Consider the following 17,195-nt stretch of genomic DNA (forward strand, 5'->3'; position numbering starts at 1 on the left):
ACTTTAGAATTGGGTGGGCATGGGATAGCATGTATGACCTTTGAACTGACTGTCAGAGGTCAATGTTCTTTCCATACAATGTATACAATAGCTGAAATAGACTGGTTTCACAAAAAAAAAAATTAAAACTGTGGATTCATTTATTTTCGTGGGTATCAATTTTCGTGGATAGAGAAAAAAAGATGTTTCGTGGTATACGTAAATTCGTGGATCGCTGATTGCAAAAAAAAAAAAAAAAATTCCGATATGTAATTCGTGGATTTCTTTTTGATTTAGGAGATCATATAACCTCCTTGGTTTGATCAATAATAAAACAAACAAAAAAGAAGGAATTCATTAAAGGCTTTGAATTGTCAAAATCCTTGTTTGGTCATTCTAGATTAAAGTGTTCATTGAAAACTTCTATTACAATAATGGACAGAGACAACTAATTATTTGTTTGTTTTACAATTTTTGAATTCTTGTCGGAATTTTATAAGGCATTCAAAATTCTATGATTGAAAGCTCATTTCCCTAATCACGATACAATTAACAGTCATATAAGTAAAAGGTGTGAAAATAAATGTTCCTGTCATAAACAATATTACCTACGGGCAATATCCCCGTACTTAATCCTATTGATTTTTAATCACCAGTAAACCAAACTATGACACGGTAATTAACAACTTGCAGTTATTTTCCATGAACAGTTTTAATCAATTTTAAAAAGTAAATTATCACTGATATTCGATATATTTATTATTGATTTAATCAAAATACTTGTGTCTTCTTTCAATAAAAACATATGTTATGTTACAATGTTTATCGCTAGTCAACACTATACTAGAACTGCATAACATAATCGGAAATAAACATCCGACTCCATACACATTTCTCAGGATTATTCTTCGTTGAATTCTTAAATTCGTGATTCGCTGTGACCCACGAAACCCACGAAAATTGGTATACAACGAATAAAAATGAATCCACAGTAATCAAATACACTTGAAGATAATGAGAACAAAACAACCTTCCTATAAGATCAATTAGTTGTCACTTTCTGACTATTCTGTAAAGCTTACTGTAAACACTATTAATTTATTACACAGGTGATAAATTTTCACAAATTTCTATAGTAGAAAAATAAAGAGAAAAGAAATCATAAGGAAGATATGAAACTAGAATCTTCTCTCATATGAATACATCATCTGTGTAAGGAAATTACAGAAATATGTAACAAAGTCTACAAGGTAGAGCTAAAGGCCAAAAATATGTTGTTTTACAGTGATCTGGAAAGATTTTTCTCTATGGGCCCAGGGCCCCCCCCCCCAAAAAAAAAAAAATCAATGGGCCATGTTTTCAAGTGAGTGGGCCATTAGTTTATAACAAAAAATAAAAAAGTGTATATTTCAGCAAAGAGGTACTAACCTGTATGATTTTAATTGATATCATGGATATTGTTCCTGTGCTTTTGTAGTTTCAGTGAACATGGTGAATAAAAGTAAAGGCATACAAAAAAATATATGTTTATAGTTATTTCTTTATTTACAATGATACTGGTACTCTCGCCTTGTTCATGTTCCTTTGACATTAAATTTGGGTCTTCGTCAACTGCCATACTTTCTTCCTGAAGTTCTGTGTTAGAGGACATTTCAGGCATTTCCTCAGTATTTCTTGTATAATTATTATTTTATTGTGACCAACAAAAGAAAGTAACGTTTTTTGATAAGACAAAACAACAAATCGCTGTAGGCATGTTTACAAAATTTTACAAACGAACCAAAGACCAAAAAATTGACAAGGACAGTGAAGCGCCTTTAATGGAGACAATTACTATATTATAAAAAAAAAGACCCTTGGGTTTTTCAATGGAAACTGTAGCAAGTTTACTTTAAAGATTATAATTTGAGAAAATTTCTCGTCTGTATTAGCCAACTTTCAGTTTCACAGAATTAAAGTTGTTTACTTTGAAAATTTAGATCATGGATGATGATTATGTTTTTTCGGTAATCAGATATATCATACGTTGCTATCCTTAACATGAAGGAAAACGCCCAAGACAGCCCAAAAATATAGGTGGTGCTCCTGTCATTTGGAGCGAACACAACACAGTTTTGTACACAAATATGGGGACACGTAACACGATCGGAAATACATTTTAGGATATCTAAATGTTTATCACTCTATGCACCATTTCTGGTCATTTGCTGGACCTTCCCCGATCACTGGTTTTAAAGTATTTGGCAGTGCTTTTTTATCCTTTTAACAATTCAGATTTTATAAACCTTTACATTGCAGGATTTTTAGATGACCAAGTATCAAAAAGTGAGCTGGCAGCCTTCATAGCTTATGCTACAGCATTTCCTGATGGTTTCTTAGCACTTATAGATACATACGATGTTGTAAGGTGAGTGAAACAATTTTCCACCAAAGACCAAATGACATAAATGTTAGTAAACAATTGGTCACTGTAGGGCCTTCAACAAGACTTTTGCTATTGTCACTAAAATTGTCCAATTTCAGCCATATGCAGGTATATGTGTCTAAGATTATTGTAATGGACAGTTCAATAGAAAGGTGCTTCTTGTCTTCATCTTCACTATACATGATTACAGATCTATCTAATGCCGTACCAATCCTGATCAATATTAGTTCTTAGTCCTTTAGGTGTCCGACTGATATTGATCTCTTGTGTTGTAAGCTTTACCATATACTATTCTCTATGCAGTGATGGATTCAGGGGGCGTAGAGGGTGTTCGTCATGTTGATTCCCCAAAAAATATCATTTTTTGGCATAAAATCTTTGTAAAATATTTCACGGTATATATTACTTTTTCTGCAATTAGGCCCCTTTCAAAAATCCTGGATCTGCCCCTGCTATATATATGTCAGGTGATGTATTGCTGTGTAATATGATAAATAATTCTTATATTTAATTGTCAACATTCATGATTTTATGATTACAGAACTGGTTTACCAAGTTTTTGTACAGTTGCTATGGCTCTACATGAGTGTGGCTACCAGCCTCGAGGTATACGGCTAGACAGTGGTGATTTAGCTTACCTTTCAAACCTTGTCAGACAGTCTTTTGAAAAAGTGGCAAGAAGGTAATAAAATGATGTTTGAGTTGCCTCCCTCTAACAGACATGATTTTATCAGCTTAAATAGACTTAGCATTTCTTCTCATATCTTTCATATGAAAAATCCGTAGACACAAAAAAAAAGAAACAACACTTTATAAATTTCATGTGTCCGAAGCATTTTCTGGATTTAACTTCATCAGGACTGCTCAAAGCCGAATAGATGAAAGTCAAGGATGTATAAAAGCCAAAACAGTTGAAGAGCTATAAGACCAAAAAGGAACTAAAATAATAGCTAAATCCATCTAAGGCCAACTTTTCTACAACTGTTTTTAATCTTTTCCAATTAATGAAACATAAAGTATTCAAACCTTAAATTACAAATAAAAACAACATATGTTTTTGAGGAGTGCAGCAAATTTTACAAAATAGTCATGATAGAGAAAGTCAATCCTACACACAGAAAACGTTGCTGTACCAATGAATAAAAACAATACACTTTCTCCATACATTAAATTATAGGAGCAGGGTAAGCCGCACAGATAATTTAATAATGATAAAAAATTGTTAAATGAACAAAGAAATCTTTTCCTGTTTTAAAAGTGGTGTATTGATATCAGTCCTTTATATATTTTTCAGTTTTAACGTGCCTTGGTTTTCACAGTTGACCATTGTAGCCAGTATTGATATCAGTCCTTTATATATTTTTCAGTTTTAACGTGCCTTGGTTTTCACAGTTGACCATTGTAGCCAGTATTGATATCCGTCCTATATATATTTTTCAGTTTTAATGTGCCTTGGTTTTCACAGTTGACCATTGTAGCCAGTATTGATATCCGTCCTATATATATTTTTCAGTTTTAACGTGCCTTGGTTTTCACAGTTGACCATTGTAGCCAGTAATGATATTAATGAAGACACCATACATTCATTAAATCAACAGGTAAATACTGGGGATTCATTTCTTTTCCTTCATACCAATTTTCATGAATTTAGAGAAATTTTTATTTTGGAGAATATTTGATGCATTAGTTTTGCAAAAGTCTGCACTATAGCATGTAGAAAATGTGAACTTGAACATTTAAATTTGTGGTCGACCTGTTACCATGCAATATATGACAATTGGTATCCGATGAATAAGTATGAATCCATCTTTGGTTTAGAAATTACATTATTACTGAAAAAAAGATGAAAGTTTATATATATTGTCGGTTGCAAGACTCTATCCAACCTCATCTTCCAGTTGCAGTCAGAATTTCTAATCATTTCTCTTACTAAGTTGACCCACTCAGTAGTACCTACTTCTTTGGTCTTTTGTTCCAAGTTCTTTCAAAAAGTGAGTTAATATATTTACGCACTTTTTACTCATGAAATAATTTGTTTTCTTAAATGTTTTGCTTCATCAAAATCAGATGACTTCTTCTTTTAAGTGTGCTTTATATAGGTCAGATTGAAGGAAACATGTACTATTGTACTATTAAAATGCATTGAATGAAAGTTACATATACACTAGATATAGGGTGTTTGTATGTATTCCTACATGTTTTGATATATATACTGTAAATTCAGAAATTATTGTGAGGTTTATATAATGTGAATAATGCTGCTGAGTTAGTATCTCAATGATTAGAACTCTCATTCTGATATCTCATACATATATCTGTATGTAGAGTATCCTGGAATCTTAATATTTAAACTCTTTTTTGTCAACTCTAAAAATTGCTATGATAAATGCAAGCAATAATTTCTGAATTTACATTTGAATTTTCTCCCTTTAATAAGTTTTTGAAAATGGTAAAATCATTGCAGTTCTGTCCTCAGTAATCAGCTTGTTATAGTATAATTATCATGTTTATGAAGTAAGAATTTTTAATTTCATTTTTTTATAGAAGATGATAAAAAGTGCATTAAGTAGAGAAAAAATAATATATTTCCTCAAAATGCATCCTTAACAGAAAAATATTTATATTCCCTATCCATTTCTTAGAGGATGATGAATCAAAATTTTGGTACTTTTATTTTGAGAAAAGAATTAGACATGTACATCTGCAAATTTTATTTGACCAATGAAACAGTTTGTTTCATATGTGGTTTTTCTTCAGGGACACAGTATAAACAGCTTTGGGATTGGAACACATCTGGTCACATGTCAGAAACAACCAGCACTAGGAGGTGTATATAAAGTAAGAAGAGCCAATGTCTATATAACTAAATCATTCAAAAAGCATGTACCTTCTTTAACTGAAATCTTTATTCTGAGCTCAATAGATATTCTGTAATAATTAATCTTTATCATGTTTATAAATCAAACACCTGTCTGATTAGATGAAATCTTATTAACAGTAAACATTTTCAAACATGCAGGTAGTTATAATGTAATAAGTTTACATATATTAGCAGTGTTGTTTTGCTCAGTCTTTACTTATTTACTTGTTTACACTGTATTTCATTTTCTCATTTTTTCATACCTCCAGCTCAAAGGAAGTGGGGTATACAGGTTAACCTCTGTCTGTCTGTCCATTTATTTGTGTTTCAGTCTGTCCCATGAATAATTCTCAACATCTTTTCCTAGGAACTACATTTCACTGCTTCATCAAATTTTGATAGCAAGCTTCCTGATTGTTTGATTGATTGTTGGTGTTTAACACCACTTTCAGTACTCTTCGCTATATCGCTGTGGCTAAATTTTATTGGTGGAGGAAACCAGAGTACCTGTAGAGAACTGCCAACCCTCGACAGGAAAACTGTCATATCTAGTCTAGATAAAAAGTAAAATCACAAAAATACTGAACTCCGAGGAAAATTCAATCGGAAAGTCCCTATATCACATGGCAAAATCAAATGACAAAACACGTCAAACGAATGGACATCAACTGTCATATTCCTGATTTGGTACAGGCATTTTCAAATGTAGAAAATGGTGGATTGAACCTGGTTTTATAGCGCTAAACCTCTCACTTGTACGACAGTTTCATCAAATTCAAAAAATTAGATAGTAGAATGTACCTACCATGAGCAGGGTTTGAATTCACAACCTCAGTGTTGACAGTCTAGTGATCACTGTAGACCAACCAGGGGTTAAAAAATCCAATAGCCCGACGCCCAGGGCTACAGCATTTACGCTTCGGGCAATCAAAACTTGTAACCCAAAATGCCAGACGGACTAGTAACAAAAAATTCTTGGCGTTTCCAAAATAGAAAGTGGAAAATCCCCTCATCACTATTCTATCTTAGCCAATCAGATTCAATTACGTCATCCGGGATTTCAAGAATTTGAACTGATTTTGTACATGTTTTAAAATAGAACAAATAACCCTGGGTGGACCGGTATCATGTATTGATCGCAATTCCCGTACTTTCAATATCGATTTCTCAGTACAGGGGGTATTGTACATTGCTTATGCCGAGATTTTCAATTACCGGTGACGGTTTTGGGCCAGTGGGGGTATATGATGCATTGATCGATATTGACCTGTCATGTCGGACAGCTGTTAAGCACTAAACCATGCAACAAAATATTTGAAATATTTTAGTACGGACACCCCAGGAACTAATTTTCAGTTTCAAAACAAAAAACGGTAGATGAAGGGGCTGAAAATTCATCCCAAAAAATGACAAATACAACCGGGAAAAGCTGAAAAGAACATTTATAGTGTCATGGACAAAAAGATTCCCAGGGCAAGGTCGGCTGTTGCTGATGATAAACCAGAGACAATGTTTTGTGAATATTGCCGTTATTTTCCCTATCACGCTAATAAAAAGTCTGCTTTGTATGTGGGAACAAATATATGATTTGAACCACTGGCTTCACATGACAAGACCAATGAACATGATTTCTGTAGTTTATCATGGTGATCAGAGATAATCTTGGGTAAACACTCAGAATGTCATAAATCAATACAGCGGTCAGTGACTGGAAATTTAATTACACGTGTATTATTGCATTAACTCTTCAATCCATTTAAATCCCTGAGATCCTGTAAAATATTTAACAACCCATAGTACAACGGATAGAAATGAACAAGTTTAAAGAACTCGTTGTATTATGCAGCAAACTCTGAATTCGTAAGACATACTCGGGCTAGCAGGTCAGTTTTGATGGGCTAGCAGTTCTTCCAACAGGGCTTGTAAAATCCTGCTACCAATAAATCCTGGGCTAGTGAGCTGTAACAAAATTTTTTAACCCCTGCCAACTAGTTAGAACACACTGCCACTGAGGTCCAGCAATCCTCATGTAACCCTGTTATACCTTCTTGCGTTTTTACATTCATTGTTCTAGATCTTCAACAGCATTTTAACCAAGGACTTATATAACACACAGTGACCATATTTGACATTTTCGTAACATTTTTCTAAGAATATACAAAATCAGAGCTTCCTGAAGTTTGTTTGTGTTTCACAACCACGGCTTATCAACTTTCTGTTTAACAAATTTATAGGAAGGGTATCATTAACAAGCAATAGCTCACAGTTACACTATGTTTTCACTCTATCTATTGTAGTATTTTATTTCTCTACTGGTATCTTATATTTTTGAAAAGATGGTAAGGGCTATTCCATAAAAATGTATGTGGGAGGGTAGGAAGGGAAGTTTAATTATTGAATGTGGGTCATGGGTCTTTTTTCAGTATGCGTCTATTACCATTTTGCAAAATTATCTAAAAAATGGTTCTTGGTTGTAGGGATATTTTGAAAGTCCCTTCCTACCCTCCCACATACATTTTAATGGAATAGCCCTAATAGGATTATGACTTTTTCAAATGCTTTGTTGTTTCTAAATATGAAAAGTAATATATTATTCTTTAAATTAACTTATTTCTACAGTTGGTAGAAGTGAACAGTAAACCAAGAATAAAACTGAGTGAAGATGTGGAAAAGGTCACCATACCAGGCCGGAAGATAGCTTACCGACTGTTTGGGCACGATGGTGAGTATAAAAAGTTAAATTCAAGATTTAACAATAATGGTAGCTTCAAATATGAAAATTAACAGGTACCAGAAGACAACGTTTAAATAAAATGGCCAAGGCAAAGAGTTTCAGTCGAAATTAATTAATTTGGAAAAATCCTGAACATGTTTGTTGCAAAAGATTGAAAACCCTACAGAATAAAGAATGGAAAAAGAAGTTTTTTCTTTCCATTTTAAAACTTGAAAACCATTAATACTTTCAGGAAATGCCTTGGTTGACCTGATGTTAAAACCAGATGATGAGCCACCTAAAAGTAATGAGAGAGTTCTTTGTAGACACCCTTTCATAGTGAGTATCGTAACCATTTAAGATTGGTTTTTGTTGAAAAAGCGAGACATAGCGATCCTATATTCCGTCATCGTTGTCGGCGGCGGCGGCGTCCACAAATATTCACTCTGTGGTTAAAGTTTTTGAAATTTTAATAACTTTCTTAAACTATCCTGGATTTCTACCAAACTTGGAAAGAAGCTTACACGTTTATGATCATAAGATGGTATCCAGAAGTAAATTTTGTAAAAAAAAAAATCATTTTTTCAGTATTTTACTTATGAATGGACTTAGTTTTTCTGCCAGTTAACATTACTATCACTCTGTGGTTAAAGTTTTTAAAATTTTAACAACTTTTTTAAACTATCTTGGATTTGTACCAAACTTGGACAGAAGCTTGTTTATGATAAAAAGCTAGTATCTAGAAGGAAATTTTGTTAAATTTTGTTCCATTTTCCTTATTTTACTTATAAATGGACTTAGTTTTTCTTCCAGTTAACATTACATACAGTCTGCAGTTTAAGTTTTTAAAACATTTATTAGATTCATAAACTATCCTGGATTTTTACCAAACTTGGACAGAAGCTACTTACAATCGAAAGATAGTATAGAGAGGAATATTTTTATCAATTTTTTTCCTCATTTTTGTTGAGCCTGCGATTAACAGCAAAAGTAGGTGAGGCACTGGGTTCCGCGGAACCCTTACAAATTTTTTTTAAACTATTCAGAAATTGTTAAGATTTTCCACCTAAAATAAATCTGATATTTACACTTCTCTGATGCAAAAAATCAATTTGAGAATTCTTAGAAAAAGATAAGTTCCTTTCAATTTCTACTTTATTTCCTTTAAAAGTACATGTTAATTTTTATAAAAAGAATAATTAATCCAAGAATTCAAATATAAAAAAATATTCAAAGCGTGACAGAACAACACTGATGATTAACTCATGTGCTATTCGCATTCATGATTTAATCTGGTTTTTTTTTGTTAATTTTTGAATATTTTCTTACTTTTGAATTCTTGGATTAGTTTTTCTATAATTGTCAACACAAGCTCAGAAAAGCGATTTTAAATTAAATCTCTGCTTCTCAATTATTTATTATTTGTTTATGAAAAAAAGAGGGGGGGATTTAATGTTTATATAATTTATTTTATTATTTTCAATTTGTGGGGTAAAGATTGCATTCACTGGCTTGATAGTTATCAGTTTTCCAGACTTTGTGACTACTTTTGACATCAAGAAAAAATAGGGCATTGATCATAACATTGTATACATCCTATTCATGAATATTTTGAGAAATTCATAAATGAAATATATTCTCCTATATTCAAGTTACAAGATAATGTGTATATGAATAAACATACTGGTCAAGAAATATACATTTCTAGTCTCTGCTCTAGTATTTGGTCTTAAAGTATTAATAATGTCATTCTTAAAGTTATATTTAGAATAGGAGTTATCTCCCTTTGTCCAAAATTGTAGTTCAACAAAGGATTTTTTTTTTTTTTTTTGGGGGGTGTTTTATCACCACTTTTAAGCACCGCTTTTGGGCTATTTCATGGCGGCCAGTTTTTAGTGGTGGAGGAAGTTGGAGTGCCCGGAGAAAACCACCGACCTTCGATAGGAAAACTGACAGTCCTAGTCAATTTAAAAGATTGGAGTCGAGTGCACCCGCACGAGTGGGATTCAAACTCACAATCTCAGTGTTGACTGGCTAGTGATTACAGTAGTAACTACTTAGACCACTCGGCCACCGAGGCCCCTTAGTTCAACAAAGGAAGATCTATCTCCAATTCAAGTACAATGCAATGTTTAAATTTTGGTTCCCACTGCAAAATAAATTCAATCTTTACCCTCCAGTGCTCACAACCACTTTGATTAGTACTGAGACAGAGATAAAACATGTCATATTTTCTCCATTTGAAGAAATTATTTTTGAGTATCAACCACTACAAAAAAAACATGAATTGAATTGGTGTGACTTTTATAGAAAAACAAAGGATATGGGGTATCAGACAATAACACAAAATCAGTACATGCACAGCAAAAATCACACATAAAGCAAAGGAACAGCACTTGTATTGCTGTGCTCCATCTCAAAGTCACAATGAGGTCTTCAACACAGATCAGAAAACTCTCACCTCTCATGTCAGACTTAGATCATAAATACACCAACAAAGTTACAAAATTATGAATTTAACCCGCAGGAAATGGACTAGTGAAAGCTATATGTTAGTAGATGTCAATGTTTTGTATATACAGTGGATTCATTATTATTCATTGGATACCAATCTTCATTGATTTTGTGGAATAAGAACAATGAATTAAAATGTTCAAATAAGTACAAATTTTGTATAGGCTTGTATGCAGACTTCGGTAAACAAAGAAATTAGATATCCACAAAATACAATGTTTCTATACCCAAGAAAATTGATACAGAGGAATATTACATATGGTTTGATTTTTCTTGTTTCTCATTGGTTTATATCGGCACATGTTTACCAATACAATGTAAACCAATTTATTTTCGCGGATACTTTATTTCGCGTTTAGCCCTTTCTAGCCCACTTCGGGGCGATTTAATTTCGCGATTTTCAAATTCACTTGATGTAGTAAGATAAGGAAAGATCCAAGATTTAGGTTTTCATGACGACTTCTTCCTCAGTCAATATAATCTGAACAGGTCCATATATAACTTATTGACCTTGTCAAAAGTTCATGATTGATTAAAACAAATGAATCCACAGCATGGGAATAATAGATGTAAGAAAAATGTTACATAGTACCTAAAGATTTTATTGAATTTGAAAGGTCGATATAAAAACTGGCCGCCACGAAATAGCCCAAAAGCAGTGCTTAAAACACCAAAAAATCAAAAATCAAATATTGAATTTGAAACATTTTTTGTGTAAAATTGATATATTAATTCAACATTTAATATCATATTTATTTGTAGGAGTCCAAAAGAGCTTATGTATGTCCTGCTAAAATAGAAAGATTACATAAAGTGTTTATAGAAAATGGAGAGGTATTACAACTTATATACTTTATATGTTCTTAAAAAACTGTGTCAATATAACATAAGGAGATGTGGTATGATTGCCAATGAGACAAATAATCACCAGGGTCCAAATGATGTGGACGTAAACAACTATATGGGTACTGTACGGCCTAAGCCTTCAACAATAAGCAAAACCCTTACCATTTAGAAAGCTTTAAAAGGCCTCCAGCATGACAAAAAATTTTAAAATTTAAAAGAGAAAATGGATTGATATATATGTTAAAAACAAACGAAAAAACAAATAAGGCAGACAGCAACCAAAGTCTGACAACAACTGAAGTACAGGCTCCTGGCTTGTCACGTACATAAAGAATGTGACAGTGTTAAAAATGTTTGTGAGCACTCAATCCTCCTCCTAAAATGGGATAGTTGTGTTTACAGCACAACAATGAGAACAAACTATAAAATCAGTTCGAAAAGAGCTTTAGTCATCATATCGACACTAAGCACACACAAAAACCTAACAAAAAGATAAAACACACGAGCCTTTCCAAGAGTATTGCAGTAACTGACAACTAGATCAAAGCCAATGTCAGCTTTGATAAAGAAAAAAAGTATAACAGAAATACTCAAAGGCAAATTCAAAAGGGGAAGTCCATAAAAATTAACAAAATCGAAAAACACGATCAATCAACAGAACAAGAGAAAAACAACTGCCATATTCTTGACTTGGTACAGGCATTTTCAGAAGAAAAAAGTGTGTTAAACCTGGTTTTATATCTAGCTAAACCTCCCACTTGTATGACAGATTTCCCTGACTATAATTTCAAGTCTTGCTTGTTTGCTGGCTGGACCATAAAACAAATATCATCAATCTTCGTTACCTCCCATTTATATTATTATTAGCCAATCAAATCATGGAACAGCTACCATAACAAAGACTGATAGACCTTTTTTGGTCAGTTTTTGTCAATATTTATAATAGATGTAACAGATTTTATGGATCATCAACAAATAAGCATAGCTTTTAAACCAAGTACACACTCCAGAAGTGGCACTACATATATGGATAATGCATAGACATTTTCACTTTCCATTCCTAACTTTGCCCTGTAAGTGCCCCACACCCTTTTTATCAAAATTTTTGATCTGCATCTGCACTCAAATAATTTAGCTGTAACATAATTATCAATAAAGATTAATATAAAAATAAGGAGATGTGGTATGATTGCAAATGAGACAATAATCCACCAAAGTTAAAATGAAGTGGTTGCAAGCAATTATATTTGTATAGGCAACCGTATGGCCTTCATCAATGAGAAAAACCAATGCATACCGTATAGTCTGCTATAAAAGATGCAGACTTTTGCAATAATTAAAATTTTGTCAGTGTAAATGAATTAATAGTAATTGTTTTTTGTGAAATTTACACAGTATCAATTTACATAGACTTTTCACAGACTAAGCCCTGCCATTGCCCCACAAAATTCTTGGAGAGTGATGTAGATATTTTTTTTATTAAATATCACATTAAACCAAATATTAAAACCTTTGAAATTTTGTCATTTTAGTTTTAAAAAGTTAGAGCATGGATTAAAATCTTTGGTATACAAAAAGATGACAGTTATACCACAATTGTTTTGTAAACAGATAACACATACTGAGTTTTAATTATTTCCTGTATTTTTTTTTTAGGTTAAGCAACCTTTACCTACATTAACAGAACTGAGGTCCAAAGCCTTATGCTCTCTGAAGAGTCTTAGAATTGACCATCGACGAGCCTTAAATCCTACACCTTACAAGGTATGTAAAAAAAATTTATAAACATGTCATCATCAAGCCTTGTCAGAAACCATTACCTTTTGAGAGTAAAAGAGCAAAATGAGCAAAAAAAAGTCTAGTGAACTGTTACCTTGGGAAGTAGCACATCGAAAATCTAGCACAATGTGTTTGTCGTGTACAAAAATGGCTTCATATTCATATGACATTACCATGTTTTTGTCCTGATATGCATGAGATATTTGCCACTGGACATTAAACACCAATATACCATATATACTCATCATCAAGTTGTGAATCCTACAAATTTAAACATTATATGACTGATCATTGTAAACTGCTGATAAACAGTGGCAAATATTTCATGCATAGAAAAAATACATCATGACAGTGTTGTAAATTTAACGTAAAGTAATTTTTAAGTTACTCCAGAATTAATGGTACAGGGAAGTGTTAAAAGGCACCTTATATTAATGGTATAGGTGTATGTTGGTTCGAAACAAGTTTTCTCACAATAAAGCATTTAATTTCAAATTAAAATTGTATGGAAGAGGTTCTAGGGAGATAATGTACCTTCCAATTAATTTTGGAATAGCCCTATTTCTTTCTATAATATGGTAAATTAAAATGAATACATTTTCAGGTATTTTTATTTGTTAACTTAAGTTATTGGTCTATAAAAAGAAGTATGAGTTACAGGTTAAATATGTAAGTGAGTCAGGCCAGTAATTAGCTGTGAAAATGTTTGTTTATTTTTGCTTTGTAATATTTTTTTTCTTTTTTACAGGTGTCGGTCAGCAGTAATCTGTATTCATTCATGCATGACCTGTGGTTAGATAATGCACCAATAGGAGAGCTTTCATAAATCATGTGATCTAGTCAAATTAACATCATATTAAATATTGTGATATCAATCAGAAAACACACACACATTTCCAATCTACCAGTGGAATTTTATGTTGTATGCGAGTAGAAAATGTTATTTTGATGTTATGTTAGACTCAGCTAATAGTGAACCTGATTGAGTATGCTGTAAATGAATATTTGCTAATGTCAGTCATTGAATTTACTGCTGCAAATTGTGATTTATAGCAGTGTAATATTTTAAAACAAACTTTTTCTAGACTGTGATATTTTACCACTGACATAATCATGTCTTTATAGAGATTTATTACTATTCTATCCCACACTCCAATGGAGGGAATATACTGGTTTACCTCTGTAACACATTTCTGTTTCTTTTTTCTCAGGATGATAATTCATAACTTCTTGATATATGTCAATAAACTACATCTGATAATGTCAAAATGTGTGACACATTTATTAGTTCCTTTCATTTCCACATTTTATTTGCCTGAAACTTGTAGCTTGAAATGTCATGCACATATGAAAATGTTGTCATATTTTCCCCAGCTTTTTTGGTATATGACCTTTTTCATTAATATGTTTATACAATATATGTAAATGCAAAACTTTTGTCAAAAATAAATATTTTTCTTTTTAAACTAAAACATTGAAATGAAATAATTTAAATGATAATGAGTTCTTATCCTCTTTATTTTTGAAAAGTCACAAATTGAGAGAAATATGCAAAAAAACTTAAAAAATATTGAATCTTGCTGTTCACATCTCATCTGGATAGTTAGAGTTGTCTCCCTCCCATTGTAAAGAACCAATATTTTCCTGACAATTTCAAATTCAGGCACTTTCCTATACATTTTCTATATCACCATGCTTATGTTATTACGTCACAGTTAAAACATAATTGTAATGAGACCATTTAAATTGATTGACCTTGGGTCAACTGGCCATGGTGTAACTTATTCATAAAAAAACAACTTGAGATTGGTGTATAAAACCTTACTCAGTAACAGATTGATATTTTTTGAGAGAACATTGAATTCTGGTTGTTATTTATTAGAATGCCTCCACTATCTGTACTTTACTATTTTTGTTAAGAGTTTTTTTATTGATGTATTTGTTGTTCTGTTTTGTACATATTATGATACAATGGTCCATGAAATTTTAAGGTAATATCACAAAGGCGAATATATCGTCTATAAGTTTTAAGAAATGGGAATTGAAAGAACAGACCAGTAATCTCTAAATGTTTCTGATCTTTTTTTATAATTTGACATTGAGGTAGACTTTTTTATAATGATACAAATGAAGTCTATTGAGATAAAAATTTAAATCAAAATGAGACGGTATTTAAATGCAAGATTGTGACTGGTATGTTGAAAAAGATTTGTTTTTTTTTAGAGACCACTTCACCGCATCAAAATTTTTGATTAATCACCAGTCAGGGGTGTTCCAATGAACTTATAATTAGGATTCACATGCATTACACTTTAAATTTATTATATGATCAGCTCACAAATTGACATGATGTTTTATGATTACAAAAAATATTTAAATAAGAATAAAGTCTAAAAATCAATTTAATAGATGCAAGCTAAGTTAGAAAATCAAAATAAGAGCAATTCACTGCCTCAAATTAGTCAACATTTGACCATACAATTGTGTGGTAATTACTTTGATTACATGAATTTCATAAAACACCTCCACACTATCATGTTCAAACATTCCAACTGATGGCAATTTTTTATTTTCAACTGATATTATTACAAAATAAATGATTGATGTGAGTACATCTGCACTGACTTGGTTTTTTTTTATCTTCTTATTTAAGATAGTTTCGAATGTTTTGTATGGCTGAAACATTTATTTACTGTTGTATATATCTGAACAGTTTGTTGGGCCAGTTTTGTCATTCATTTGGATTTTTTTAGAGGGATTACCTTTTATAAGTAAGGTTTTTATATATTTGAAATAAATAACTAAATATCCTACCCATATGTAGATCAAATAGAAAAACATTCTGCATTCTGTTTTATGGCTTCTAAAAGAAAAAGCAATTGTTACAAAAAAAACATTTCTCTGTAGGAATTATGAATACAGCATTAATTTTACAGCTGCTAACCTTGAAAAAAAATCATGTTTTTATTATATTGGGATAAACAGAATAACTATGATAAGGAAAAATATACCCAGCTTCCTCTCCGCCCCCCTCCTCCCCCCCCCCCCCCTCATCCCCCCCCCCCCCCCAAAAAAAAATATACAAAAATGTCATTGTTTTTGTATAAGAAACGTAAATATTCTCTTTTGGTCAATGTTTTTTCCATATAAATTTTTCTTGAGGCAACTCTGTCAGGCTAAATGTTTGAAAAAAAAATCCATGCAGTAATCACACTTTTCAATACAAATATATGGAAAACATTTTTCAAGGTTTTTTTTTCTAAAGCATATAAAATATCACTTGCATTTATATACATGAGTTTTCAGGGCTGCAATGTTTAAATAACTTTCACACATATACGTTAAAAAAAAAATAGAATAGTTATATATAGTGCCATAAGTTTGTTTTGTAATGAGATTAGTTAACCCTATACACATAAACACAAAACCATTGACCCGGTGTATAAACCCTAGCCTTGATATATGCACAATACATGTTCTTAAGTTAAAAAAGTATATTTATTTTTATCATGTTGATGGAGTTGTTGGAAGTATGATGCATTTATTTATGAAATATTAACAGCTGTGTAATAAATAATTTGGATGAGATTTTATCCATTACTTAACAGAGACCTGCATTTAAAATTGAAATCAAAAATGCGAATTTTAAGTTTGAGATACATATTGGAGGAATACGCCATTTTTTTATTCAAACGGTGAAATAAAACATTTTACGAAAGATTATCTCTGAAAGCCTGATTTATATTTTGATTCAATATAATCCTCACCAGGGGGCAGCACTGGTTTTTTAGTGATAAGAGGCAAATATAATCCTTGCCTTTTCTGTGTCAATTTTCATAAGCATTTAGGATAATATTTATTTCCTAAACAACTACATAAATTTATGGGTAACATACCACAATTAAAGCCAGCCAGTTCATTATATACTTGTTTGTAGGTCTACCAAATCCAGTGTACAGTGGGGCCTTGCTTATGCCAGACCACTCAATTCAATTTTCAACTACTTAAAATGAGAGGGGGAACTGCACATTATGAAATACATATCAATATCTTAATGCTTGATCAAATGACAAACAGAT

At 31.9% G+C, this 17,195-nt stretch overlaps 1 protein-coding gene across 2 annotated transcripts in view; it reads left to right on the forward strand.

Moving 5' to 3' along the window:
* The window catches only part of LOC127732124 (nicotinate phosphoribosyltransferase-like), a 40,124-nt gene extending 23,963 nt beyond the window's left edge, over positions 1 to 16,161 (forward strand). For both annotated transcript variants that reach the window (XM_052241192.1, XM_052241191.1), the window contains exons 7-15: positions 2,278 to 2,386; positions 2,946 to 3,086; positions 3,918 to 4,002; positions 5,162 to 5,242; positions 7,884 to 7,986; positions 8,231 to 8,316; positions 11,254 to 11,325; positions 12,994 to 13,101; positions 13,865 to 16,161. In XM_052241192.1, the coding sequence (XP_052097152.1) occupies positions 2,278 to 2,386; positions 2,946 to 3,086; positions 3,918 to 4,002; positions 5,162 to 5,242; positions 7,884 to 7,986; positions 8,231 to 8,316; positions 11,254 to 11,325; positions 12,994 to 13,101; positions 13,865 to 13,942 (863 nt within the window). In that variant the 3' untranslated portion in view covers positions 13,943 to 16,161. The remainder of the gene's footprint in view (positions 1 to 2,277; positions 2,387 to 2,945; positions 3,087 to 3,917; positions 4,003 to 5,161; positions 5,243 to 7,883; positions 7,987 to 8,230; positions 8,317 to 11,253; positions 11,326 to 12,993; positions 13,102 to 13,864) is intronic.
* Positions 16,162 to 17,195: the final 1,034 nt, after the last annotated feature.

Source organism: Mytilus californianus, unplaced genomic scaffold (assembly GCF_021869535.1).
Source record: "Mytilus californianus isolate M0D057914Y unplaced genomic scaffold, xbMytCali1.0.p SCAF_22, whole genome shotgun sequence".
In the NCBI taxonomy this organism is placed as follows: Eukaryota; Metazoa; Mollusca; class Bivalvia; order Mytilida; family Mytilidae; genus Mytilus; species Mytilus californianus.